At 37.1% G+C, this 26,768-nt stretch overlaps 1 protein-coding gene across 5 annotated transcripts; it reads right to left on the bottom strand.

Moving 5' to 3' along the window:
* Window positions 1-394: 394 nt before the first annotated feature.
* On the bottom strand, window positions 395-26,768 carry LOC121316714 (FERM domain-containing protein 6-like). 5 transcript variants are annotated; one of them, XR_005950441.1, is made up of 17 exons: window positions 26,546-26,768; window positions 21,847-22,029; window positions 19,603-19,693; window positions 17,964-18,043; window positions 17,319-17,395; window positions 16,769-16,955; window positions 15,720-15,875; window positions 13,390-13,455; window positions 12,312-12,380; window positions 11,244-11,418; window positions 10,745-11,068; window positions 6,494-6,601; window positions 4,905-4,975; window positions 4,264-4,800; window positions 3,271-3,386; window positions 2,176-2,215; window positions 395-1,535 (listed from the first exon to the last, which is right to left on the bottom strand). XR_005950441.1 is itself a non-coding variant. In XM_041251813.1 (14 exons), the coding sequence occupies exons 2-14, from the start codon at window positions 21,913-21,915 to the stop codon at window positions 4,522-4,524; spliced, it is 1,752 nt and encodes a 583-aa protein (XP_041107747.1). In that variant the 5' UTR covers window positions 21,916-22,029; window positions 26,546-26,768; the 3' UTR covers window positions 3,593-4,521. The 5 variants fall into 5 exon arrangements, 1 of the variants encoding a protein (XP_041107747.1); XR_005950443.1 differs by having other exon boundaries at window positions 2,176-3,386; XR_005950440.1 differs by having other exon boundaries at window positions 395-3,386.

Below are 26,768 nucleotides of genomic sequence, written 5' to 3'. Positions count from 1 at the left end.
TTTAGTAATTTAAAGGTTAACCTGATTTATTTTATCACCTCAATTATTTCATTAATTAGTAGGAGGCTGTGTGGTCCAGTGGTTAAGGAAAAGGGCTTCTAAATAGGAGGTTCCCAGTTCAAATCCTGGCTCACTCACTGACTCATTATGTAACCCTGAGCAAGTCACTTAGCCTCCCTGTGCTCCATCTTTCAGGTGAGATGACATTGTAAGTAACTGCAGCTGATGCATAGTTCACACTAGTCTCTGCAAGTCGCCTTGGATAAAGGCATCTGCTAAAAAAACAAATAATAACAGTAAATTACTAATTAGTAAAATTATTTAATAAAAATGTTGATTATAGAAAAAATCAACAAGAAGAATACATTAGTTAACATAACTGTGTACTATTTCTTAACCATACCACATCGCTCTTTAAAGTGGAAAAAATAACAATGTGGTCCATAAATGTCAAGTTTCCTGCCAAGCATTTCTCATGTTCCACCTTAACTGTTATTTTTCCATAAACACAAATTGATGGGATTTCACATGCTGTACAGGTGGCAAACCTTGTCTTTCATTTTCTAAACATTTTTTATGAACTTGCAAGTGCTGTTTGGAAAGCACCTCAGGTAGATAGTTATGAAAGTGATCATTGCACCCCACTGGTACAAAACAGTCAACGGAGAGCGCTGGAGAAGTTGCAGCACCTGCCAAGGCAAACCATGTGATAATAGAAGCACCTCTCAGCTTGGTGGAATGGTGAATTTTCTGCACTTGGTGCTCCCCTGTGTGCCTGCTCGTCTTTCCTTTCTGTTTCTGGTGCAGGTTTGTGAGGGCTTTTTGGAAGTGCTTGCAGAGCATGGCATAGAGCAGAGGATTGATGAGCCAGCCAGTATACAAACGTTATGACGTTTGAGGGGATTTGCGTGGGTTCCTGAGTGCTAGCAGGTATAATATTTGCAATCATATTTCTGCTTTAGCATCCTTTAAACACAGTACAGAGTTTTACAATATTCAACATTATTATTGCCTCTAACATTGTTACAGGTAACACAGTCTTTTTAATCACATTGTCCAATTCACATCCCAAATATCAGTCTGCTCCAAGCAAGACTGAAAGTCTGTGTCAGGCTCTGCTCTCAGGGGATCTGTAAAGGTAATATGGCTCTGGAATCCATCTCCAAGTGTCGCAGATGTGGGTCAGACTTTTGAAAGCCTGATACCTGCAAAACACTTGAACCCTGGTAGTCAGACTTTCATCTGAGCTTTCTAGTTTTCCAAAATGATCCCATCTAACTTGATGAACTGAATCACAACTCAGCCATTCAATTCTTTTAGTATTTTTTGGATTCAAAGGAGAGATTGACACACCTTGTACATCATTACATTCAAACATTATCTTGCAATGCTTAATGATGTGTGTGCACGGAGGGCTGGTCTGTGGTCCTGTTTGGGGCAGTTTAGTTTTGCACCTTTGACATCTACAATCCAAGCTGGGTGTATGTCTGTCTTGTCCTCTCTTCAGAGAAAGGCTCCCGTCAGAAGTGAAAGTTCTGGAGAGATAAGTATTATGTGTATGCATTTCTTGCTGATCACATATGGTTATTTTATTTGGTGGTCCTTCCATCCAAAATATCTGAGTCGGCCAGAACTCACTATTTTTCATATCAATAGGTTTCCAGGTTTCACCCTCACTTCCATCTTCAGTGGGAAATTCCCAGAGAAATTAAGTTGGCTTTATCAATGGGCCATACACCTCTGCAGCATAGGTCTTCTATTCAAAAGGTGTGAGGTACAAGGGAGGAAGGGTTTTGGGGTCACTTGTGACAAAGCCATGCTCTCTTTAACTAGTATGCTACCAGATATCATTTATATTAATGAAAAACTCGAGTGTGACTAATTTAGTTCACAGAATGGCTCAAACAGCTGTGCAAGAGGAGTCTGTCCACAACTCAGTAAGTGAGAGTGGTTTTCCCATCGCTGATTACAGATTGCTTTGGTAACGACTAGTCCTCACCACCATAATCTAGGCAAATGTGTTATTCAAATAATAATTAAAAAGATAGTCACGTTCTATCAACTTGTTCATGCCTGCAAAATAATTTCAATTTAAAAAAAAAAATAGAGCGGACATGGAGAAGGCTGGCAAACAGGTGACGTTAATGTAATAAATGAAACTGTTTTTTGATCTACCTTTTGTTATACGGGCATGGCATCACCAAGTTTGCTTTCACTGAAAGGAGAAAAATGTATAGAGAGAACCTTAGTTCTTGATGCAATGGAATATATACATTACAGACACACAACTGTAATCCTTAGCATGTTCTAAAAGACTGTGTGCAATTCATCTATATGAGATACAAAACCATGGTCTACATACAAAAGTATTACAAGTTTAAATGCTTAAAAATGTTTAGAAAAGTTGCATATAATACACAGGAGCACAGTTTTTCCATTTAATACTGGCGTTCGCTAGTGTGTTAGATTTGAACAAAAATGATGGCAATTTATTTTCATTAGCTTAATCCTTTTCATTTTTCAACATAAATAAATAACTAAATAACAAATTGTAAAGCAATATGAACTGATAATACAAACTCCAAAACAACACTGCCACCGTTCACTGGTCAAGGGCATTTAAAGAAGGGCATGAGAAATCACATTTTAAGTAAGAAAATAGATTATAAATGTATAGTTGTTGGTCACAGATTTCAGTGTGATACAACTGTATAAAATGTATTACCATCGTATGGCTTATTTAGCATGGCAATGACAATAGGGATTCAGATTGTAGTTACCACAGTACATTACAGCATACAATGGAGTGCTGAACACAACCACTCCGCCCTCTTGTGGAGCTGTATAATATTGCACTGTGCAGCACCCTATCTTATATTCTATATATAGCAGAGCTAAATTGGTTTACTTGTTCGATAAGCAAATTTCAATCAAAACACTGTCTCAGATAACAAAATGACCATTATTATAAATAAAAGAAATCTATGGTACTAAAAACAAATGGAATAAATCATCTGTTTAATAGGCCTGGTCAGTACTAATCTTGGACTAACTTACCTGAAATCACTGTGTAGGCATACCTTAACAACTTTACAGTAAGCAGGAATTGTTTTAAACACTAGTTTACTGTCCAAATGTTAAGCTGTATAAACATAATTTAGTCACATACACAATGCAATTTTGTAAAATTTTGCTTGTTAAACTACTAGGGGATGCCGTTTGCTATTGTCCAAAAGATGGCTTAAAAAATATTACAGTGTGTATTCAAACCTTTAGTCCAACCTGTTTCTTCATCACTACCAGTTGCTGCCTTCTTTCTCTTACACTATATAGTTAATCATTGCTCCTTTCTTCCCTTCATTTCTGTACAAAACACCCTTCAACAACTGAGAGACAGAGAGAGAGAGAGAGAGAGAGAGAGAGAGAGAGAGAGAGAGAGAGAGAGAGACAGACATGTGATTTACAAGTAGTAAATTCATACAACTAGAATTATATTTATAAGAATGCATACAGTTTATTTTAAAATTAAGATAATTTTTTAAAACAAGATAATCTTTCTAAACAAGGGATTTAGGGGAGCTCCCTAATAAAAGCTGAATCACAAAACAATAATTGTGTAAATATAGTAATTGTTACAGCTGTGTATAATGGTATTTAAAACAGGATTGGTTTGTCCGCCTTTTTAAATATCCACCCTTACTTTGGTCTCACCACAGTGGGATATGTGACAGATTACTATAGAACAAAAAAATGGGTTTAGGGGTTTAACGAGGCCACTATTTAAATATGACATTTATCTCATTACAATAGACCCTATAAATTGACATTGACATTTATCTTTGTAAATTTGAATACCTACAGTATTTATTCATTTATTTTTTTGCTTGTGAATTCAGTGCTCAAGAAAGGTGAGGGACAATGATATTGGCTACAGTCAGGCATGTTGCAGAGAGGTACCATGGGATCTTCCTCCCATAATCCCACAATACGTCCATCCTGATCGGAACACACTGTGTCACACAGTCCCGGGCCTCAAGCGATGATTGCCAATTGTGTGAAATCATGTGGTGTTTTTGTGATGTGGACTAATGTCCACTGTGTAGCTTGAGACCAAACTTAATTAGCCAGGGAACTGAATGCCTACAGAGTAGCCACTGTATACATACATTGTTCTCCAAGTGTTTAACTACAAATTTAGCAAAACTAGTTATAAAAATGCTTCACAATTCATGCAAATGTGTCAGAAGGTGCATATATATTCACAGTTCAGTTCTTGTTCAGTTAGCTCTGAGGTATATAGGGATTTCCTTTGTTTGTGTGGCCCTGGATATTTGTGTGGCCCTGGATAAATAGCATCCTTCACACATAATGCTTCTGTTCCTCAGGCAACATTTCCTCCACTGACAGCACAAAGGCAGTAAGACACACTGACATCACTTTCCCAAGCCTTATATCAGTTGCAGGCCATGATTTTTCCGAAGTGTCCTGGGAATTCAAAATCGCGGCTGTCTGTCCCTCGATTTAGACAACAAACTCGAGCAGCTGTTCATCCCCCAGCAGGTCCGGTGAAAGGCAGTGCATAGACCTCTCCCAGTAGAACGTTGGCTTGGTTTGACATCCCGCAGGGGAGTAGGAATAGCAGCACTGAGCCTCCTTCTGGTTTCCACAGCTGAACGTGTAGCTCTGAGAGGTGTCTGAATTCAAGCAGGCACTTAGGGCCGGGGTCTGCTGATAAAGTTGCACATCATCTAAACTCTGGCTGTTCCTGTCTGGAGAGTTCCTAGGTTTCAATTTTGCGACCTGGAATGAAGGAGAGAATACAGTGTAAGAAAACTCCAGCTGACTTGTTTTTCTTCTTAATGACATTCAGTTTTATTGTAACTTCACTTTGAAGCATATCCTACCTGCTCAAGAGAATCTATGCTTTGTAATTTCACCAGTGACTCAGATGTGTTAACAGGTTGACTGTCGACATCTGGAAGATAAACATGAATAATTAGTATTAAGTCTTGAATGGACAGATTTGCATATCTCTCCCGTCAGGTATGTTGGCAGGCTCATAAAATAAAAATTTCACTCATCAGCTAGCATAAAAACTGGCTCTAGTCTGTAGGTTTAACACAGTCCTCCTTGAATAAACAAGCATCATGTAAAAATACTCCAAAGAAATATTGTCATGAATAGATACTGCGTGACCACAAGATGGCACTGCAGTATCTCAAGGAGGAAGGTTTTAAAAATTAAAAACATTTAAAAAAAAGAGCACATTGCTGGTCTGTTTCTAACCCGCCACTGTTAAGATCATTAGAATAGACTAATAGAATAGTCTGATCATTAGAATAGACTCTTGGTTGTGACAAAGGTCATGAAAATCAAACAGGTAAGAAATTAAATAATCTGAAAATAAAGATAGCATAAGGCATACATATAAGTATACCTTTAATGTAAACAATTTAAATTAAAACAAAACACAGTTTCCATGGTAAATTGCTGATCGTAAATAAGGCTTGAACAAGAGTGTGTTTTGTTAAAGAACAGAAAAACACCAACAAAGCCCTGCCTTTTTTTTTTTTTTTTTTTTTTTTTGCCAAGTTGACATGTCTGCAGAGACAATGTGACTGATTCACTGCATGCCAGGTGTGTTTGTCCTGGGCTTATAGAACAACAACATTACACTAAACAGACCCTCTCAGGATTGTGCTTACAAACCTTTAAACACAGAAACAGCTTCAAGATTTAAACCTCATATTGAAAAAGGATATATATATATATATATATATATATATATATATATATATATATATATATATATATATAAGGATATAGCTATATATGTAACCAAAGTTAAAGAGTCTAAGATCTGTGAAACTAGGAGGAAATATTTTGGTAAAAGGGTGAAACAGTCAGTGAAAAACTGAGAATTGGCTTAACAAGTGCACTTCTATAATCATTCAGAAAGAAGACATCCACTTAGTAGTAAATACAACAGTTTACTGGTTGTGAAAGATATGCCTGATGGCACATGAACAATTGAGAAACAGTTAAGGCTGACATGAACATGATAACCGACAGATACAGAATACATTCACATTGCAATTGGCCCATGACCATTGGAGCTCGATGCTGGCCGAGCTGAGATTAATGCAGTACAGTGATTAAGAATGGCTCGGCCAGCGGGCAGGACAAGTGGCACTTGCGGCCACCTTCCCCCTATACAAGGCACACTGCAGAGTGGAGGCAGGGAGGAAGAGGACCAAACAAAGAAACAATAGGGGTTTGTGGGCAGAAAGACCTATTTAACTGGTCAAACTGGTACATATGAGATTGATGGGTGGAGTCTCCTGTTGAAAAGACAACAAGTTTCCAATTTTGAGGTGGTTCCTCTTCTGTGTGGGACAGACCTGGCTGCATGTATCACAACAATGATTGTGAGAAATTGGTCTCAGCAGGTAGAGAGGCAGACAGAGACACATACTGAACATACTGTGCTCACCCTTCCAGTAGAACTGCTGGTTAAACTCGGGGGAGTCCACAGACACACCTTCGATCAGCTCAGCCAGACGGGACATTTCTTGAGGGTCGTCTACAGCCAGCTCCACTTCTAAAAACAAAAAAACAGATTTCAGATGCCCTGCTTTATCTTAGCGCTGTATGTTCATATATGCCATAGAGAATCACGCTGCAACCTCGTGGGACTCCTAGGTCCCAATCTTAAGCTGTTTATAAATAAATAAAATAAAATTAATAAAATAAAATAAATTTAAAATGCGAATGTCGTTGAATTTCTGTCTATTGATTGTTTACCTGTTTGAAAAGATGCTTGATGAAATATTTATAGGAATCAGGCACTTAGCCAAGATGCACCTTTTCAATTATAATGGTAATGATCAGGAACACCCAGCAATCACTACTCAGACTTAAGCATTAGCATTCATCACATGACTACAGTTCTATGGAACCCCTACGGCAATACACTGTAGGTGTGACTGTATTCCTCTATTCTAGTCAATGCTTGCCTTTTACTATTCAACACCTTGCAAAGGTTTGAAGGAAGGCACTATTTACCATTGCAACCAATGCAGATATACTATATTCTTAAAATAGTGATTGACACTTCTATTGGCATGTTCTGGCTGCTTGTTAATCAACTGGAGAATGTTGTCAAACACACTGACAGTATTAAATGATGGACATCAGACGTACTCCATAACATCCTTCTGCAGCAAACAAGAACATTTTGCTGTTGCTTGTATCTCTAAAGCTACAAAACTACCGTAAAAACCCCTGTATAAGTCGATTTTCTAGGCATTTTTGCAAGGCCCTTAAAATGGGAGAGCGACTAATACACCAGTATGACGTATGCGCCAATGTGTGTAATATTAAACTACTGTACCAGCGCCACAATGGGATTACTGCAGCCACGGTTACACACAAACTTAACTGTCAACAATTTTTTCAGGATCTACGACATTCAGGGCATGTTGCTGGGGAGAAACACAAAACAACTGCTCTAATTAAACATTTGAATTTGTTACTATCAATATCCTTAGTCATTTTGAATGTTAAACATAAGCTTTAGACTCCTGACTGACCTCCTATCAATTCTTGGAATATGAACACATCACAGCTATCAATTCTTGGAATATGAACACATCACAGCTATACTGCTTCACTGTTAACACAATAGCTGTCAATCTCTATGAATTTCCTTATTCCCACCCTCCCGAACCATTGATTTGTCAACGTTCAGACTGTACCAAACAGCTATTGGTTGGAAAGCCGAGTAAACTTACCATGTCTTCCGTTCGTTATAACTGCAATGCTATAGTAATGCAGGTGACTTTGAGACTGGATAAAGTAAGACAGTCAGACAAAAAACAAATATGCCACTCAACAGGTTTGAAATTGCGTGTTGTTGAAATGCATGTTAATCACAATGCTGAAAAAACAGCAGGTGACTGGAGACAAAACAAAGACAAACTTTAAGTGGCCAAAGAAAAATGAGCTGACAGAGGAGGAAAGTGTTCATGGCCCGATGTCAGGGTTGTCCTTAGGGCAAGGCGAGCACAGAGACTGCCTAGGGCCCCCACCATTAGGGGGCCCCATGCTCAACCGGACTGCTGTGAGATTTAATGCTGCAAGTCTTAGTGTGTTCGTTATATGCACGTAAAACGCTCTGGGGTCCAAATTTGGTTTAGCTCATATGGAGCCAGCAACATTAAAATCTGGTGAGGAGCAGACATGTTTAATTTTTTTTTTTTTAATTGTATTTTTTTTTATTCCTTAGCAACCACAGAGGATGATAGCTTCTCATTGGGTCTGGACTACTCACATGACCCGCCCACACTCATCCACATACACATACACAGGTGAGAAGGTTTGTGTCATGTGGGAAAGTGTGTTGCAGCACACTTTCATAGTGTTATAAATTACATCTTTGTTCAGCAAGTCAAAAAGGTATGTGGGCAAAAGTAGACTTAACAGGTAATACATTGTAAAATAATGTTTTGTGTTCGCAAGCCTCTTCATTTACCGCGAAAGTTAAGCTTTGCTAGTTTATAAACACGTTATTGATTAAAAAAATCCTCATGCTTCGGTTATATGCATATAATCATGGATTTATTATGCATATAATCATGGAGTTAAAACCAATTAACACAATTCAATGAGAATTCATGAGCTATTTTTCATTAATATGTTGAATGTTTGGTGAATGCAGATCTGCCTGCTTAGGTTTCTTAATACTATAGAAATGTTGGTGTTAAGCGATTATAGAAATATACAGCATGATTCTTTCTAATACCATTCATCATTTTGTGAATTCAATTTTTCAGTTTTTAATACCTTATTTCTGAATGGAATAATAATAATAATAATAATAATAATAATAATATAATAATAATAATAATAATAATAATAATAATAGCTAGAGCTACCCACATCTAAAATAGCATCTTTGTAAGTACATGTTTGTTTATGAAAATGTTTTCTTCTAAGAAAAAAATTAAATAATATTATAGGCTGCTACAAGTCTTGCCATGAATTTTTCTTTTTTTTAACAATATATTACAAATATGGCTGTGATTAGAGATGGGGTACATTTTGTTAAAAACATTTACTGTAACACAGCACACTATAAACTAACTGAAGACGTGTTTGTGCTCAACAACGACTCAAAAAAGTTTGTCAAATTTGGCCATACTGTCAAAGTAGAGCGAAGTTGCCAAGACTTTTGAATACTCCAATTTGATAAAGGGCTTTGTTGGCGCTAAAGCTAGGAAAATGTATTTGTAATGTATGTTCTTACGTAATTTAGAATATAAAAGGAAAAAAAGGATTTGATAAAGCACAGGGGTTAATTTGTAAAAAAAAAAGTACAAAGGGGCATTGCACACAGAGTCAAGTGTCAAAGAGGGATTTTTTGTTATTATTTATTTATTTATCTCTGCCTGGTTATTCTCGCTGCCGACCTGTCAGAACCCACTTCTAGTCGGGCATTACAATATTTTTCAATAGGCTTACTGGGGCATGCCATTTTAGGAAGAGTTAATACATGATATGCTTGAAGTAGACTGGAAGTGTTTTAAAGTTGTGAATTATATAAAATAATAGAGTCTAACAAATGAACGGAAACAAGTATTCGTTAAAATTGTAATATTATATTATTTACTGTATCTGAATGTTAGTATATCTAGGTGTGTATGATCACGTGATGCAGCTATACACTAACTTTAAGATACAGTTGCTACTGTAGCATTCATTTAATGTTCTGGACCCCACACTTCACCATCACCGCCTAGGGCCCTGCTCAGCCTAAAGCCGGCCATGCCTGATGTAGAAAACATTTTTGTGAATGGAGTACTTTGAGTGACTTTAATACATATTATAACTTCTTCTACAGGTCAGTGCAATGCAGTGGTATAATTGTAAAGTATGTGTATGGTTATGGTTCTGATTACAAAACAAAATGAATGTATTTGTACAGCTGGAAACTGAATGCAGTTGTACTGCACCGTATGCAACACCAAAATGTTTTGTTCACTGGTTATTAGATGGCGCCCTGTTTAGTTTATTGTTTTTTTTTTTTTTTTTTTTTTGCTTTTTAATTGATGAAGCAGCACTGTTTTCTTTTAAATTTGAACTAATACAACAAATTTGTAAAAGCCAATGCATTAGGAACTGTTGTCTAAGTATGGTTTTGGAAAGAAATGTTCAGTAAAGCAAAGATGACATGTTCTTGAACTTGTTTGGGTACTTGATAAGCTAAAATAAAATAGGTTAATGCAGATGTGATGTGGGATGTATAAGTTGACTTTACGCTCTGTTAATTATTACTTTTTAAATTTTAGAAATTTTGAAAAACTGAATAGTTTCTAGAGTTTAACTAAAAACGAAAAACAACACTGTAAAATTATTAATTGAACAAATGTTGTAAAAAAGGGTTATTTCGAAACTAAATCTTTATTTATCAGTTTTCAGCATGTAGGAAAAAAACAATCAATTGTAAAAAAAGGATTTTAAACATAAAAAAAGGTGTTTTCCTAAAATCAAAGTCTCAAAAAGGGGGGAGCGACTATTATGCCAGTGCGATCTATAAAATGACTTTTATGGTACTTTTGGGAAAGGAAGAGACTGGACTGGGAGGTCTCATAAAGAAGAGTTAAGTAACGTAGGGTAAAAATACAGCTTTGCTACATGTCCCCCACTAAGGGGGGAAAGGTGTTGGGATGGACATCTTCCTTACCATCGTCCTGCGAAATGTCCTCTGCCCGGTCCTTGCTGCCCATCTCGATGCCTGAGCTGCCGTGGCTGACGGAGCTAAAGGACTTCATGGACTTGTGTGCAGGCTCGATAGAGAAGGGCTCGTCCACGGCCATCTCCACGGAGATGTGGTGCCGGGAGTCGGCTTCGATACCGGAGCTGCCATGGCTGCTGGTGGAGTGGCGGGAGAGCCGGTTGTTGCGGGCCCTTCCCTTGCTTCTCCTGCTACCTTGGGAACACTTGTCCAGTGGGTCTAGGTCCATCTCCCGGGTGTCGCTGATGTACGACTCCTGGTACAGCTTCTTTTCTTTGAGGGAGGAGCCAAGGAAACCAGGCACTTAATTCAACAGTTACCATATCCCTTCTCTTCATTTACAGGAATATTACTTAACTGTCTGAAACAATGACAACCTTTAATTACAATCTTTGCTTTAATCTTATATACAGTGTTCTTAAAACACACGGGAGGTTTGGATCCTTACCCTGGGTCTCCTCAGCCCCTCTGATTTGCTTGAGCGCTGGCTGGATATTCAGGTAGAGTCGGTGGCTGTTGCTGAGGAGCTGGAGGAGGTGTCTGGATCTGAAAGCAGAGCCTGTGTAATAGACCAGCTTCCTGGCGGAGGGAAGACCATCGGGCTGGATCTCAAACTTCTTCCCCTTGATAACAGTAATGAAATTAATTACGTAACGCAGGACCATCCAGCAGAAAGCTCTCCAGCCATATGTGTCTCACTGAGCTCTACAATATGGCTCTTTTGATTTAGTCCCCAATATAACAAATCCTTTAAGCGTCGGCACAGCATAAAGCTAAGCTTGTTACTACTGGTGTAGGGGTGGGTATTTTAAAGGTGTTAAACATTAGCTGCCTAAATATGGATTTATTAATGGTTTGCATGATTGCAGACTTAAAATGAGATTACAAGAAACCAAGGATTGTTCTTGCTCGCGAGATTTAAAATGAGATTACAAGAAACTGAGGATTGTTCTCCCCCCCTCCCCGAGATTTAAAATCATATTACAATTCTACAGGGACTATTTACACGTTCGTGGAATTTAAAACAGAATTGCAAATTGTGCCGAAATGTAAAAAAAAGGAAATAAGGTACAATTGAAAAAGTACTGTCGAGTTACTTACATATTCTGACAGAAAAAAGAACTAAAGTAACTGAAAACAATAATTTCATACAGTATATAAAAGTCAACCCCCCCCCCCAAAAAAAATGATTTACATATAACTCGAAAAAAGTTCAAAATAAGCACCGAAAAATCAAATGAATAAAAAACGAAAAACAGAAGCCCTATTCTTATCATATACACTGTTCAGATTACATCCTAGATAGGCATATAATGTGTCTTTGAATAACCTGGAAAGAGTAAATCACACTGTTTTCAGTAAGCTTTTACTTCTGAAAAGAAAAAAACAAAAACCTGTCTGCAGCAGGATCCTGTGTTAAAAGCAGTTCAGTTGGTGGGTAACTCTGAAACAGGTTCTGTGAGATTCCAGACACACATACCAAGAGGTAGAGTGAGCATTCCTTCTATCAACATACCAGGAAAGTGAGTCTGCCAACGTTTGACCAAGGGAAGTCATGCAGCAACTGACGCATGTTGTTTAACTCCTACAAAAAGAGAACATGAGTTAGGGAGGCAACACACTTCCGTGCTGGCATTCTGGAGGCATAAAAAAAAATGACTTTCTTTAGTTGTGATGTGAGCAATTACATTAAAAAGCTGGCAGATTAACAGCTTTATTTTGCCACACATCTCTGCCATATGCTCTGACTAATTCCAAATAAAGACGTCAGGCCTGTGAAAGAGCAAGGTGAGTGACATTTATCAGATGCTCTCCAATTAAAGCCTACTGCTATGACCATTAAAATAATCTATGTGAAGATAATTTTGATATTTTATTTAACATCATATAGTCTAACAAACGGCAAAACTATAACAGAAAAGAGTCACTTTTTTCGCTTTTGTTTTTCATTAAGCATATGGAAAACTACAGAGTGGTATGTAATGCTAATGTTAATGTAAAATTATTCAGCAGGTTTCATTCGACTTATAAAGCAAAAAGAGTAAATTCTATAGGGTGATGCAAAACCTTTGGCCACAGCTGTATACGCTGGTCATAGTCCTTTCACTAAGTTCTAGGTAATTTGAAGCATATAATAAATTATTAACAGCATGAACACTGCTTGTTGTAATAACTCCAATTGCATGTGTGCTTTCCTTATTAAACAGTATGGAGCTGTTAACTTCCTTCCAAACCTAAACTATCCTCATTTACTCCTGAAAGAAAGAAAAAAAAAACGAGATGGCAATCCTTAATAACCTATAACCAATCATAACCCAAACCTTCATCACATTGTCTGGAAGACAACCAAGAAGTATGGCTGCTGTTTAAACAACATGTAAACGTTACTTTCACTCTCTTGCACTGGCCCTGAAATACCTAAAACGCGGCAGTGTTTGAAGCCTGCAGTTCATTTCTATTCCGTTGCTTGCTATTCCTGGAATCCACACTGCCCAAAAATCTTAACTGTGTGTGGTTTTGTAAATACAAACACGGCAGGCCTGTAAAACAGCAAGGTGTCTGACACGGTCAGAAATGAGCCACACATTGTGTACCTGATAAATATGCATTCCTTTCAGGGTCAGCCACAGCACAATGGAGGCACATTCCTCTTTCTTATCCTGCAAGAACAAAAAGGATGTTGTCAAATAACAAATAAATACATATACATATTGTATAGGGCGTATAATGATAATGCACACTTTTCACTTGTTTAAACTATTTTCCATAAAATCACTCCTTTTTTTACCTCCACTAGTTTTACATCTATCTCTGTGACAACATTTGGTTAGGACATGTCGAATTGCAGCAAAATAGAACATTTCAAGAAGAAACATAAAAGCTATTTCATGATACTTTAATTCAATCAAATTCAGTTCATTCAGAAAAACTGGGCTATATTTTCATAGCATTACCTCCATTCTTTAATTAACTCCAGTCTTTTTTAAAAGGTGAAAAAAATATTTTTAATGTTACAAAATGAAAAACAAAAAACACATTTAGAGTGTTTAAGAGGACTTAAGATACAGAACTTATGCCCCGTTTCCACTAGCCATGCATAGGTGCACCTCAGCTGGTCTGTCTGAGTCCAGGGCGATTCCACTTACGCTTAGGTGCACCTCAGCTAGACCGTCCAGCTGAAGTGCAGCTAAAAACAGCTGCCTGCGCATCCACTGCATTTTCTCAGTGGATGGAAGTATTTGCGCTATGCCAGAGGTCAAATGGCATTCTGTGACACAGCATGCTGGGATTCTGTGGCTTTTTAAAAACAACAGACCTTTTGTGAACATGGAGGTTGAAAGAAGTCTTTTTGCTGTTATCATTTTTGTATTTCCACACTATTGACAGTCTTATAAATACTGATTTTACAGCAATGGTAAGTATTTGTTTGTAAAGCTTGCATGGTTAGTATTTGTTTGTAAAGCTTGCATGGTAAGTATTTGTTTGTAAAGCTTGCATGGTTAGTATTTGTTTGTAAAGCTTGCATGGTTAGTATTTGTTTGTAAAGCTTGCATGGTAAGTATTTGTTTTTAAAGCTTGCAAGGTAAGTATTTGTTTGTAAAGCTTGCATGGTAAGTGTTTGTTTGTAAAGCTTTCATGGTAAGTATTTGTTTGTTGTGTTGTTGGTGGTTGTTAAAATGAACTTTCTGTCCAAATATTTAAAAATGCTTCCAAGGTAAGCAAACATTTTCTTTTCTTAGCTCGCTAACAACCGTCACTGCTGTAGTGAAATCCACAAAAACATGCGTTTCTGCAGTGAAATCCACAAAAACATGCGTTTCTGCAGTGAAAGCCACAAAAACATGCGTTTCTGCAGTGAAAGCCACAAAAACATGCGTTTCTGCAGTTCCACAAAAACATGCGTTTCTGCAGTGAAATCCACAAAAACATGCGTTTCTGCAGTGAAATCCACAAAAACATGCGTTTCTGCAGCGAAATCCACAAAAACATGCGTTTCTGCAGTGAAATCCACAAAAACATGCGTTTCTGCAGTGAAATCCACACGCACATGTATCATGCTGTATAATGGCACTTCCACCTGGATCAGCTGGGACTCATTGCACAGTCACACACCCTTCAGAATTTTTTTTCAGTGCTTAATTTTATTGAGGTTACTGGAAAAAAGGAAGGGTAACTGTGCATTGAAAATCCTGGCACAGAATTAAAAAATACCTTAAAAAACAGAAGGTTATCATAACCTTGGTTCACTACAAAAGCCACTACCTTTCAGTGATCAAGATTGGAAGCTTTACAACACAGCGTCAACACACCAGGGTTAATTATTGTATGTTGTACAAAAAATTAAATACTTGCAGTAAATAAAGAACATAGTTCAGGCTAAATATAGCCACACATTTCAAATACACAAAGACCTTTTTGACAAAGAAACAATGGGTGTTTTATTGACCACGATCCCCTCAATGACCTTGAAATCTAATAACTTTCTCAACATCTAAGAAAGAAAAACACCAAAAACAACAACTCATACTATAAATACATGAAATAAAAAGGAGTTTAAAAAATATTTTCTTTTGAAGGATAAATTAGATTTAAATTTACTAATCAGGTCTAACTGAAGTATCATCCTGAAAACAAGAGGGTCTAAATTATCAAAGTTATTTATTCCAATTCATCATTAGCTGTTTTTTATTCAAAAAGGAGAAATGTACCCAATAAAGTTACCAAACCAGAAATAAACAACTAAGACTTTGAATTCAGGGGGTTGAAGTTGTTTCCTGTTCATTTTAGACATTTTTACTTGGTGTTTTACTGACTACCCAGACAGTATTCAATTATTGTTCAATAAGAATTCATATAATGAAGCTTCCTACGGTCCAGTGCCCTGCTCCTTCTTTCACAAGACGGATAACAAAGGAAGCCCTACCTTGCGGAGTCTGTAGTAATGGACTGGCACGTCTTCCAACAGGCAGGACTCTCTGATGAACTTCAGCAGTGCCTCCCTGGCTGTCAGTCCCTGCTGCTCGCTGTGGATTTCTGGAGTGTGTTTCAAGATGTACTCGAACCCTCTTTTCGCAATTATCTGGGAGAGGGTGGTTACTGTTAGCCTCCTGTCGTCTCTGTCCCTCTCCCTGTCCTGTTCATGCACTGTTCTGCAGGCTACGTGCTAAGCTGCATTGTGTGCACAGCCTCGATGGGCTTATTTAGCTGCCAGTGCCACTCTCCTCTCCAGCACGAGCTGTGGTACTGAGCAGCTAATTCTACTTCCATTGTGATTCCTTGCTAAACCAAGCAGGATTTGCCTACTGTGAGGGATGTACAGTAGTACTCTGAGATCCAGTGGGAGGCATTTTCCCCAAATCAGAACACAACGAGGAGGCGACTCCAAATGAATGAACAGATTTGTCAGAATTTTAATTGGGCTACCATAACTACGGATCGGTCTACATGCACCCTGACGGGACTGGCGAATGACAGGAGTTGGATAAGGGTTAATAACAATGAATGCAGGTAGTGAGCAAGCTACATCAACTTATACCGTTTCTTCTTTGTTTAATGTGTGCATTAATTGGCCATAAGATAATATACACTGTGCACTTGGAGATGCCACCAGAGTACCATAAATTCTCCTACATAAACAGTGTAGAGTGCTAATAGAATCAAAGATGTGGAGGTGGGAGCTATTGATCCACTTGGTACAAAATCTCCACTCAGTATTACCATATAACCTTACAGCCAGCTCCCTGCGGAGCCCAGTGCAATTTTCTTAGTGTAATCTATTCAATCCTGGGTCTCTCCCAAGCAGGGGCTGCTAACTGTGACAAACTATGGAGTGGTTCATTGACGTGACTTATATATCATCAATTACCAAGGTCATTTTGTTTGTTTCTTAAGAGGAATTATAATCCCACCACTGAGCACAATGACATTTCTGACACTTTACTAAAAACGTCTGGGATTCAGTCAGACACTTACCCACTGTGGAAAGTAAGCTTGAGGCTCAAAGTATTTTCCCACATGCACATTGTTCTTGTAGGTTCCCAGATCAGCTTGGAGCGCGTAGGCTGCCAGGAGGAAGTACACTTCCTCCTTGTGAGTGCACTCAGACCTCAGAACTTGCTCCTTCACCTGGCAGTAGTAATATCTTCTCGCTGCCTTGTCACTGACAGGTAAAAAGACAAGAAGGTTACAAGAGATACAGCACAGGTGAGCTGCACTCAATGATTATTTAACTGCATGGACCTCCTGATACATTTTTGTACCAATTGTGTAAAAAATAGGATTATTTTGTAAGAAACCGCATTATGCCCTGCAATATGTCTGTTAAAGGACCATTATGATCTATATATCCAACTGACATACTTTAAAAAGTATAGAGAACGTGAGTTCTTTGAAACCTTCATAACTTTCCATTAACACCTACATTTACGTCCAGTGCAATGTGTGGATACAGCATTATAAACAACACAGAAAGTTATGTAAAAATAAGTGCACAGTATGTGGTATTTGATTATAAAATGTTTACCTTATTAATCTTCCATTTTCCACATAATACTGAACTCGGAAGCAGACAAGGAAAGGTGGACCACATTTGCCTGTTCCCTGTAAAGAAGATGAGAATACAATTAAACAGTGTCACAATACATACTAGTATTAGTCTGTAAATCATCTAGGAGGAGAGGTCTATCCGTCTGCAGGACCTCATGTGTTACAGGACTTTTAAAGTCCGTTTTGATTGAGTGATTACGCTGAGTTTTGTAAGCTTGCAATTGCTGTAGATCTGATTTTGAACAAGCCAGCAGCTATCTAGAACACTTTCATGGAAATCATAAAAATCATAATACAAAAAAATAAAACAATACATGGTATATGTAGTTAATTACACTGTACAATGACAACAATGAAACAAGGATAACCTGTTTTCTGGAATGTACTTGCGGATTGGGTTCAATCCCACTTCTCAGGGCAACTGAAATACTTTTCTGCCAATATTTGAAACCAACAACACTTCAAAATTATATGGACTCAAAAAGTAATAGTTGTACCAAAAATGTTGAATATGATATCTCAGTTCCCATCAAAAGGTTGCTGTTTTTTAAATCATTTTACTGATCTTCAACAGCTTTTACATACAAGCTTAAAAACTAGACTTTATTGGCCTCATACTTACTTTACTAGTTTCTTTCTTCCATTCCTTTGGAAAGTATTTGGTGAGTTTTTGCTCCAAGTCAATAAATATGTGTTCATCATCTAAAAGAAAACGTGAAAGTTGGGGTTATGAGGAAATGGGGTGCGTCACATCTATGAATACAGAAGTACTTTAATACGTTATTGCAAAAATACACATATTCATGTTCAGAATTTCTTTTTTGTGTTGTACTTCTTTTGAAAAAACTCAAGCATTCCACAGGCATTGCCAAGTTAGATCTGGGTTTAGAAACTGCTCTTTGGAATTCTTTAACTCTCTCCAGTTGTTCTGTCCAGCAATCAAATTAATGGTGCCAGCTTGTAAATCCCAGTCTATAAACCTTTGAAAAACAACCGATGCGATGCTTCATCTTGTCATTTTCCAATCCAACTGCCCTCAAATAAACTTGAAATGTACTGAATATTTGATAAAAATTGCTTTCTTTTTGACAAGCAACCAAAAAATTAAAAAAAAAGACTGATTTGCATGTAATCTTGTTGTCAGTCAAAGCCACATATAACTTAGTTTTCACTTTGCACACTGCTCTCTGTCTCTCTCTGATCAAGGAATGTCAAGTTATATTCTGACCCTATCAACGGAATTGATATTGCTAGAATTCAAGCCTGTGGTGAAACCCTCTGTCTAGCAAAAACAACCATCTCTTGTGGTGCAGGTAAGCTTCGCGGGATCAGTCACAAAAAAATATACACTTTGCTGTTGCTTTTTATCAAACGACTGTGGGCCCTTAGTTCTGCCAAATACTTTCATTTGGTCAGCCAAACACCCTTGTGCAGGAAAGTACAAGATTATTACAAAAGAATACCAGGAAACAACGACTGGCATCACTATTTCGTGGTGTAATCCTCTGGGACAAAGCTCCAAGTCTAATTATTATTTTACATAACTGAGGCATTCATATCAGTTTGGCTCCAAGCAGTTAAAGTAAGGTAATGCAACCTAATCTGCTCACTTTATTTCATTAATAATCTCTGTTCCGACATCTAATGTTGCTTCCATAATCTTCAATGAATTGTTTCTTTCCGAATGCCAGTCATGCTTTTTGTCAGAATTGCAATGTGTGAATGAATGCATAAATAAATTCAATCTCATGTCAATACTGCATGTTTATTTATACATAATATAAGATGGGCTCTTTTTCCACCAGCTTCTTTCTTTCTGTCTGTGTTGGCATGCATACTGAACAGTAAATCAACATTTTTTAAAACTTGATTTCTTAATGCAAACAAACCTTTACCTAATCTCTGGACAGAGATGGCTAAATGTTTAACCTAAACATTTAAGTTGATTCATCCCTGGCTAACCTAACCACCTTCATGCATTCTAACCACAATAACAACATATATACAGTAGCTTGATTTGGTGCATTATAATAAAGGTATTTTTTTGTTTACTTTAATGCACTTGTTCCTTAATCAGGCAGCATCATTGCTTCATTTTTTTCCCAGATTTTGGTGTTATGGCAGAATTCAGTGTGTCCATTTAATTTCTGTGTCTACTTTGAGGTCCTGAGGTTAACATCACATACTGTATTGCACATGCTTTAACCAAACATACATCTAGAAAATAAAAATGAAATAACCAATGCAGCTTCTGTACTTACTCTTTACAACACTTAGACCAAAGAAGTGCGGGTCCTTGATATTCAAACAATCACACACTCGGCTGAAGAGTTCATGACCCGTAGCTTTCACCTGCAATAGACAAGAAGAACATTCAGCTTGTATAGACTGGGTAATGGAATGAACCATGCCATATCTTTACACGCTGCCCATTGTGAAAAATGGAAAGCATTACACTAGTTTCAATTCATTCACATTTGTTACTGTAAAAAGGCATAACCTTTTTTGTTTAACAGTTCTCCCCTATTATAAGTTGTAGTTGGGAGTCTTCATATTGAGACTGCACTGTGTTCCACCTTATAATGAGACGTACAAGTTAAACGGCATTATGGAGAAAATGGAAGCTACAGCCTTATAGCCGGTTCTGCACAATACAAGGGCTGTAGTTTAATGAGAGAGCACTGTACTATACTATCAATTAAATCTGACTTTGTGGTAAACAAATAGGTCTAATGCTAATAATTTATATCAACAGTGAATCGCCAGTATGTACCAGAGTTTATAAAGAAAGCCCAATACCATGCATTTTCAATGAAAACTGAATGTAACCACTCTCTGTGATGACAGTACCTTTGGTGTTTATGATTAGGAAGCAGCCAAGTAGAACAGACTGCATTACATAACGAGAAGGTTTCCTTGAGTGCATGATAACAGAAAAACGCAGGTAGTGGTACAAATCAATACAAACAGAGACTGTTAAACCTTTAATCTGCTGTACATGTAACACAAGATCTCAACTAAGCAAACTCTGTGCCCTTGAACAACTAGTTATGCATTGATTCTGAAATGTATGCAACATTTAATAAAACAATCAGTGCTAAAATGTAACCTCTCCCATTTAACAAGTTACACTGTAACACAAGGTGATGTGAATTCCGTTAAAAAAAGGTTTTTTTTTAATGACATTTGGAATAAAAGGTTTATTTTGAACCATAGCGTTAGGATTTAGTTTTGTATGACAAAGGGCAAAAAACACAAACAAAAAAAAGCTATTATTGATCAATGACATGCTAACTGACCCAACTTTGATAATATACAGTGTGCTAGATTTCATGAAACAAAAGGTTAACACATGTATTGTATCCTGCTCCATACTAAAGTATAGTTCAACTCTCCAACTCCACCCCTCTAAGTGGCTGGGTTAACTTTATTAGACATGTTCAGTGTTGCATAAAATAACAGCTTTATTCTTATGCCAGTCCTCTTTTTTTTACATCTCCTGTCTGTCTGTACAGCCCTGTATTAATGCACTGACGGGTAACTGGCACTCACTTTTGAACCTTGGACAAGCAGCTTCAAAAAAGAACATTCATGGATGGGCTATTCTTTACAAAATCACAGGGCAGTAAATCCATCTATAATTACCCTGACATCACAGTAACACACAAAGAACAACTCAAGCAGTTCTCTGCCCTTATTATGCAATATTATATACAGTAAATAGCTGTTTTGTTGTTTCAAGAAAGAGGAGCCCCCTTCTAGTAAGTGTACTGCAACATCTTCTACAGGGCTTTTAGTAAAAAACTCAACTAGAGATTTGTCTTAACCCCTTAAGGTACACAAGAAATTCAGCACTTGTTGTTCAACCAGTTTCTTCTTAAACACATTTGAGAGTGACTCAAGTATTACAAGAAAACTGGCCATTTGGGCAACCAGATCCAACCTGTCAGTACATTTTAAACCCTGTTCGTGCAACTCGTTGCAAAAATAAAAACACTGGCATCATTTTATTTGTGGGACACATGTCCCTTGTACCTTAAAGAGACCCCAGGATGAATTGTCGGGGTGTTCAGGTCAGAATTGAGGTGCACGAGCTTGCACAGCTGTGAGAAGGAACTCTCAACACATTGGTCAGCAGCAAAATTACGGGATTCAAATGTATCTAAGAAAATATACATACACAAGCCCCTAAAGGACGCTCATGAACACTGATTTGATTGGGACATCTATACTGCTACAGTACATGTTTAAGCAATGTTTCCATAGCTTCGGCAGGTACCGGCTGAAGAGATCAGCTCCATGAGCTTGGTGCCACAATGTACCCCACATACCAAAATCACCGGCTTCAAATAAAACCCTACCCCCAAAGCTGACTTGCACTGATAAGTGTAGTCAGTTTTCATTTAAGAGTTATTAATGATTTCAGTTATGGTGATATTACAATTCAACTCTGTTTACATCAATTGAAACACCCGATCAGTTTTTAAGGAAGTCAAGGTACTCACTCCTATTGCAGTGTTGAGCTGTTCTTTACTGGGCAGCTGCACGCAAACGCTTCGTTCCTGTTTGCTCATGATGGGTAAGCTTTTTCCCTTATTTTGTTAATAAGCCTTTTTTTAACGTTGTCTTCTTCTGTAAAGCTTTCTTCTTCACTCAATGACGCAAGAGGGAGTTTGCCTTCATCTGCCCTGCCAAACGACAAGGATGAATGTTAATGAATCAATTACAATGGAAAAGCAATAAATGAAGAGGGTGGAGGAGTGCAGGAGACCAGGATTTTGTTGTTGTTTCTCTAGAAATAGATGCCTCGCCACATTCCGCATTCGTTTTTAAAGATCAGCTGTCTATCCCTTTGTGTCTGAAAGTGCCATTTTCATAAAGAGATGAATCAAAGAGGCAACCTATTTACACATGGATAAGCCAATGCCATTAAACAAACCATACAGTATCTCTCTAAGAGGCACTTTATTTAGTAACAATGGTCCATTCTTAAGCATACAGTTCACACACAACTAAATGTGACTTGTCTTTGCAATAGGACCTCAAGAAGTATTAAAAACAGCCAAGATTAAGACATCCTGTACAGCACTAGATTAAAGCTTGGAACATGTAGACTTGGACAGAGACACAAGGACCCATTTTTATGACTCATGTGGCTGCAGAACATTCTGATTAACACATAATTCATTGCAAATAAATCAGGCTCAGTGGCTTAGACAACTCTTTATATGTGCAAAGCTGTGATTTACAGTAGCACATTTCAAGTATAGGATTCTCATTAGCAAGCTAAGATAGACAGATAGATAGATAGATAGATAGATAGATAGATAGATAGATAGATAGATAGATAGATAGATAGATAGATGAAAGCTTATCTAGTAATAATGTGCACAAATGTATTTCATCATAATGCTTCTTACTGTGTATTACTGACCCATGTAAAAAATATTCCTTACTAAATATTATTAAGTAGTATTATTGAACTGTACATGAAACTGGTAAGCTCCCTTACCTGTATAAGAAGTTGGTATGCATTCACAATGAGCCTGAACTGTAGTCATGGACTGTGAAGCCTCTACCAGTGCTTTAAATAGCATAATCCACTAATATAATCCAGGATACAGATGAGAAACACTCTGTTTCAGTAGTTGATACTGTAACTGGACTGTAGTGTATATAAGTCATTCACAACTGCAAAGGTTCCACTCAATCAAAAAATATGAGGGGGTACTAGAAGATGCTTGCAAAATTAGGACAAGAAGTCACCATGAAGACATTGATAAAGGCTCAATCTCACTGTTTTGTAGATTATAATCAAACAGCACTTGTTGTTAACTGCAGATTACACCATCAAAGTTATCAAATGCATCCAGTTTGACTGAGTACTAGTGCAGGCGTTCCCAAACTGTGGTCCCTACAGAGTGGAAAATTCCCAAAACTAGGCTGGTATACCTAAGCATTCTGACACAGCTAAACCTTTAAATCTGCTGTACACCTGCAGTAACATCTCAACTAAACAAACTCTGTGGCCTCAAACAACTACTTATCCTTTGATTCTGAAATGTACGCAACATTTAATAAAACAATCAGTGCTAAAATGTAACCTCAACCATTTAATAGGTTACATTGTAATACAAGGTGATGTGTGTTCCTTATTTAAAAAAAAGGTGTGCTCTTTATGAAATCTTGAGTAAAAAGTTATTATTAAGCGAACAGTGCCTGTTGATGGTGGCTCTACTGTGTGATAGTTGACCACGACAGGAGTTATGTGTCCTGAGCCGAAGGAGAGGGCACTAACGAAAGTCAAGGACAACTATCACACAGTACAGCCATAATCAAGAGGCACTATTGATATTAGAAAATGAGTTTTACCATTGTTTTTTTAAAAAAAAAAAAAAAAAAAAAAACAACTTAAAACCTAGATTTACCTTGAACTTGTACTGATTCATCGGGCAACTTTTTTCTGTAAAGACTTTCTAAGAAAATAGTCCTGAACATTTTTTAAAAAAAAGAACAAGGATGACATACATATAAAGAGAAAAACAATGTGTTTTTATTTAGTAAATCGATTATTATTTTTAGGGTTTTATTTATAATCAGGACATTGCCTGAGGAATGAACAGAGCAATTACAGGACATTCCAATCCAATCTCTCATTAAATTCCACTCTAAATTGCCTCCTCACTCAACATGTTTCTAGCTTCCAAAGCATTTCTCTCCTGAATAGAGCAATATTACTGAACTGCCGTGTCTTGCTTTGTTGTTGTTAATCCAGCGTTTTCTAGACTTTTCTAGAATTAGGTTCTGCGTTATCATATTGAAATTTCTATCACCTTGTAGACAATACTATCACAGCATCAAAGGGTATAACACTTTTGAATTAGCATTTTGAGTTTTGCAAAAGAAATTGCTGAAATAAATAACTGTAGACACCTATTTCTTGTAACTTTTTTTTCCTCATCCACAAAAGCAGAACTTTTGCTACAAAAGATTTTTCCTAAAATTCTTTGTTTTTGAGGTATTTCTTGAAATTATACATTTCCATTTGGGTGTGTACATTTTTGACTACAACTATATATATATATATATATATATATATATATATATATATATATATATATATCCCAGGATCCCCGCTATTGACGTTGTTGTTTTAAATGTTACTGTTCAGATTTACATGTTTCATGCAGCTGAGGCAGTCTGAAAATGTCTGTGCATCTGGGAATACAGTGATTTACTAATTCTGAGAACACTTTAAAGACAACCCCCTACCCGACTCTGTTTTCAATTAAGCTTTTCCCCCACACCACCCCTCCGCTTTGGTTCACGTACATCCTTTCCTGGTTTTCCTTTGAAATAAACCGTGGGCTTTCGGGTTCCTCATAAATCCAAGCCGTTGGAGAAAAGGGCTGCTGGTTTGTGGAAAATCCCTTTGTGATGGACTAGAAAGGAGCACAGAGGTGCTCTGCTGTGAGAGGAGGGTTAGCCCTCACAACACTGAATCAGACATGCCCTGACAAACACTACCAGCTCAGAGAGAGTTCTAGCAGTGAGGGATGGGCTCCCCTGTGACGAGCATAACCCAACATTCACCCTACTGACAGGACCGTGCCATACTGTACTGCTAGAGGGTCTGGTTTTCAGCTTTAATTCTGACTCTCTTTATTTAGCATTCTCTGGCTTTACTTTAGCACAACAGTACACACATAGATCAGAGAAAATGGAGAGCGAGTACAACTTTATCATACTCTGCATAAACAAAACAACATCAACAGCTACTGTACACATTGTCATAATACCTATATAATAACAATAATTTTAACAATACTTGCATTGGTGTGTAATTTTAAAATCAGAGATTTACTCTAAAATGAAGTGTAATATCCTTCTATGACTAAGCCGCTTATTTTAGGAACTTAAACTTAAAATGGTTACAGATTGGGATCTTCTTCCTCATGAAGACACCCTGAAGACATCCCTTTTTTGAATAATGCCTTTGGCTGCTGAAGAAGATACTAACAGGGTGTGACAGTGATTGACCGCACAGCTGATCCATACCAAGGACTGTCTCCCTGCTAAACCTGGTTGCAGAATATTGGTTTTCAGGGGTCTTCTCAAAGAGGAAGACAGGGCTAAAACTACAAACACAAGCCAATAACTGAGTTATTTAAAAAGTGATACAAGATAATAACCCCATATTATGGAACATTATGGAGAGTAAAATGGCCAAGTCAAGAACATCATTTTAACAATAATACCTGTTACATAAAAAAAATCTCTATATATATATATATATATATATATATATATATATATATATATATATATATATATATATATAGATAGATAGATAGATAGATAGATAGATAGATAGATAGATAGATATAGCACAGTTTTTTTAAGATATACTATCACCTCTTAAGATATTTTAAAACAAAACTCCGTGTCTACAGCATTTACTACATAGTGTAACATGTATTACACATTTGTACACCTATCATTTCATTGTGGATAGTAAATTCCACATTGAACGACAATATAATGTCATGTACTGACTCAAATGCACGACTACCATTTTTCGAAAAGTCATAAAAGTCGAAGAAACAGATATTTTAACTTAACATAAAAGAATCAATAAAATATTCCGAGATGCTTTGCGACCGGTCTACCGATATAGATACGATATATAGATCCGATTATATATATATATATATATATATATATATATATATATATATATATATATATATATATATATATAGTAGGTATTGTAGGCTACCCGATTCGACATTCGCGGACTACAGAACTGGCACGTATACTGTAAATAAATTGTGATTTAAACAAATACAGTATACATAAGTCGAGGGGCTGTGTATGTATAAATGATCAAGTGCATAATAAGCTTTAAACAGATGCAGTGTAAATCGGAAACTATAAAATCACCACTTTCAAAATGTATATCCAACAAAAATAATAGCAATAAACCACTGTCAATGTAAACCGCATAACTGCAGTACCCATTATGAAGTTAACGGGCTAGAACATACCTGTCAAATGTGAACATATCTTCTGTTGGCACGAATGACAATATGTAGTTAATATGTATTGCGCTTGGATGCAGGACACCCGTTTCCTATGAAGAATACACACACACACTATGTAAAGCAACCTGTTGCACTTGTTAACTGTAGTTTCAATACTCACCGTGAAAGAATTGGGCACCTGTTGAAAAAAAAAAAAAAAAAACAAACAAAAAAAACCAACTGTTTATAAAATCTGTTTCTGGTCTAAATGGAAGTCGCTTGCGACAACGTCTTTACAAACAGGGGCATAGTTCTGCGTGCTTAATCCGGAGATGTTATCCAAAAACAACCAGACAATTATGACAGCAAAAGTACATATTTTTCACACCTCCTCTCAGTTTCGA

Source organism: Polyodon spathula, chromosome 6, assembly GCF_017654505.1.
Source record: "Polyodon spathula isolate WHYD16114869_AA chromosome 6, ASM1765450v1, whole genome shotgun sequence".
NCBI classification, from domain to species: Eukaryota; Metazoa; Chordata; class Actinopteri; order Acipenseriformes; family Polyodontidae; genus Polyodon; species Polyodon spathula.
The sequence above is the reverse complement of the archived record's forward strand: the minus strand, read 5'-3'. Positions and strand labels throughout refer to the sequence as shown.

What these genes read in the sequence shown, in the direction of transcription:
- LOC121316714 (XM_041251813.1), bottom strand. Translation starts at nt 21,915, where the DNA reads ATGAGCAAACAGGAACGAAGCGTTTGCGTGCAGCTGCCCAGTAAAGAA. An exon ending in AGCTCAACACTGCAATAGGA is followed by an intron (nt 19,694 to 21,846) that starts GTGAGTACCTTG and finishes TGTCTATTGCAG; the next exon opens with GTGAAAGCTACGGGTCATGA. An exon ending in AAGGAATGCATATTTATCAG is followed by an intron (nt 12,381 to 13,389) that starts GTACACAATGTG and finishes CTCTTTTTGTAG; the next exon opens with GAGTTAAACAACATGCGTCA.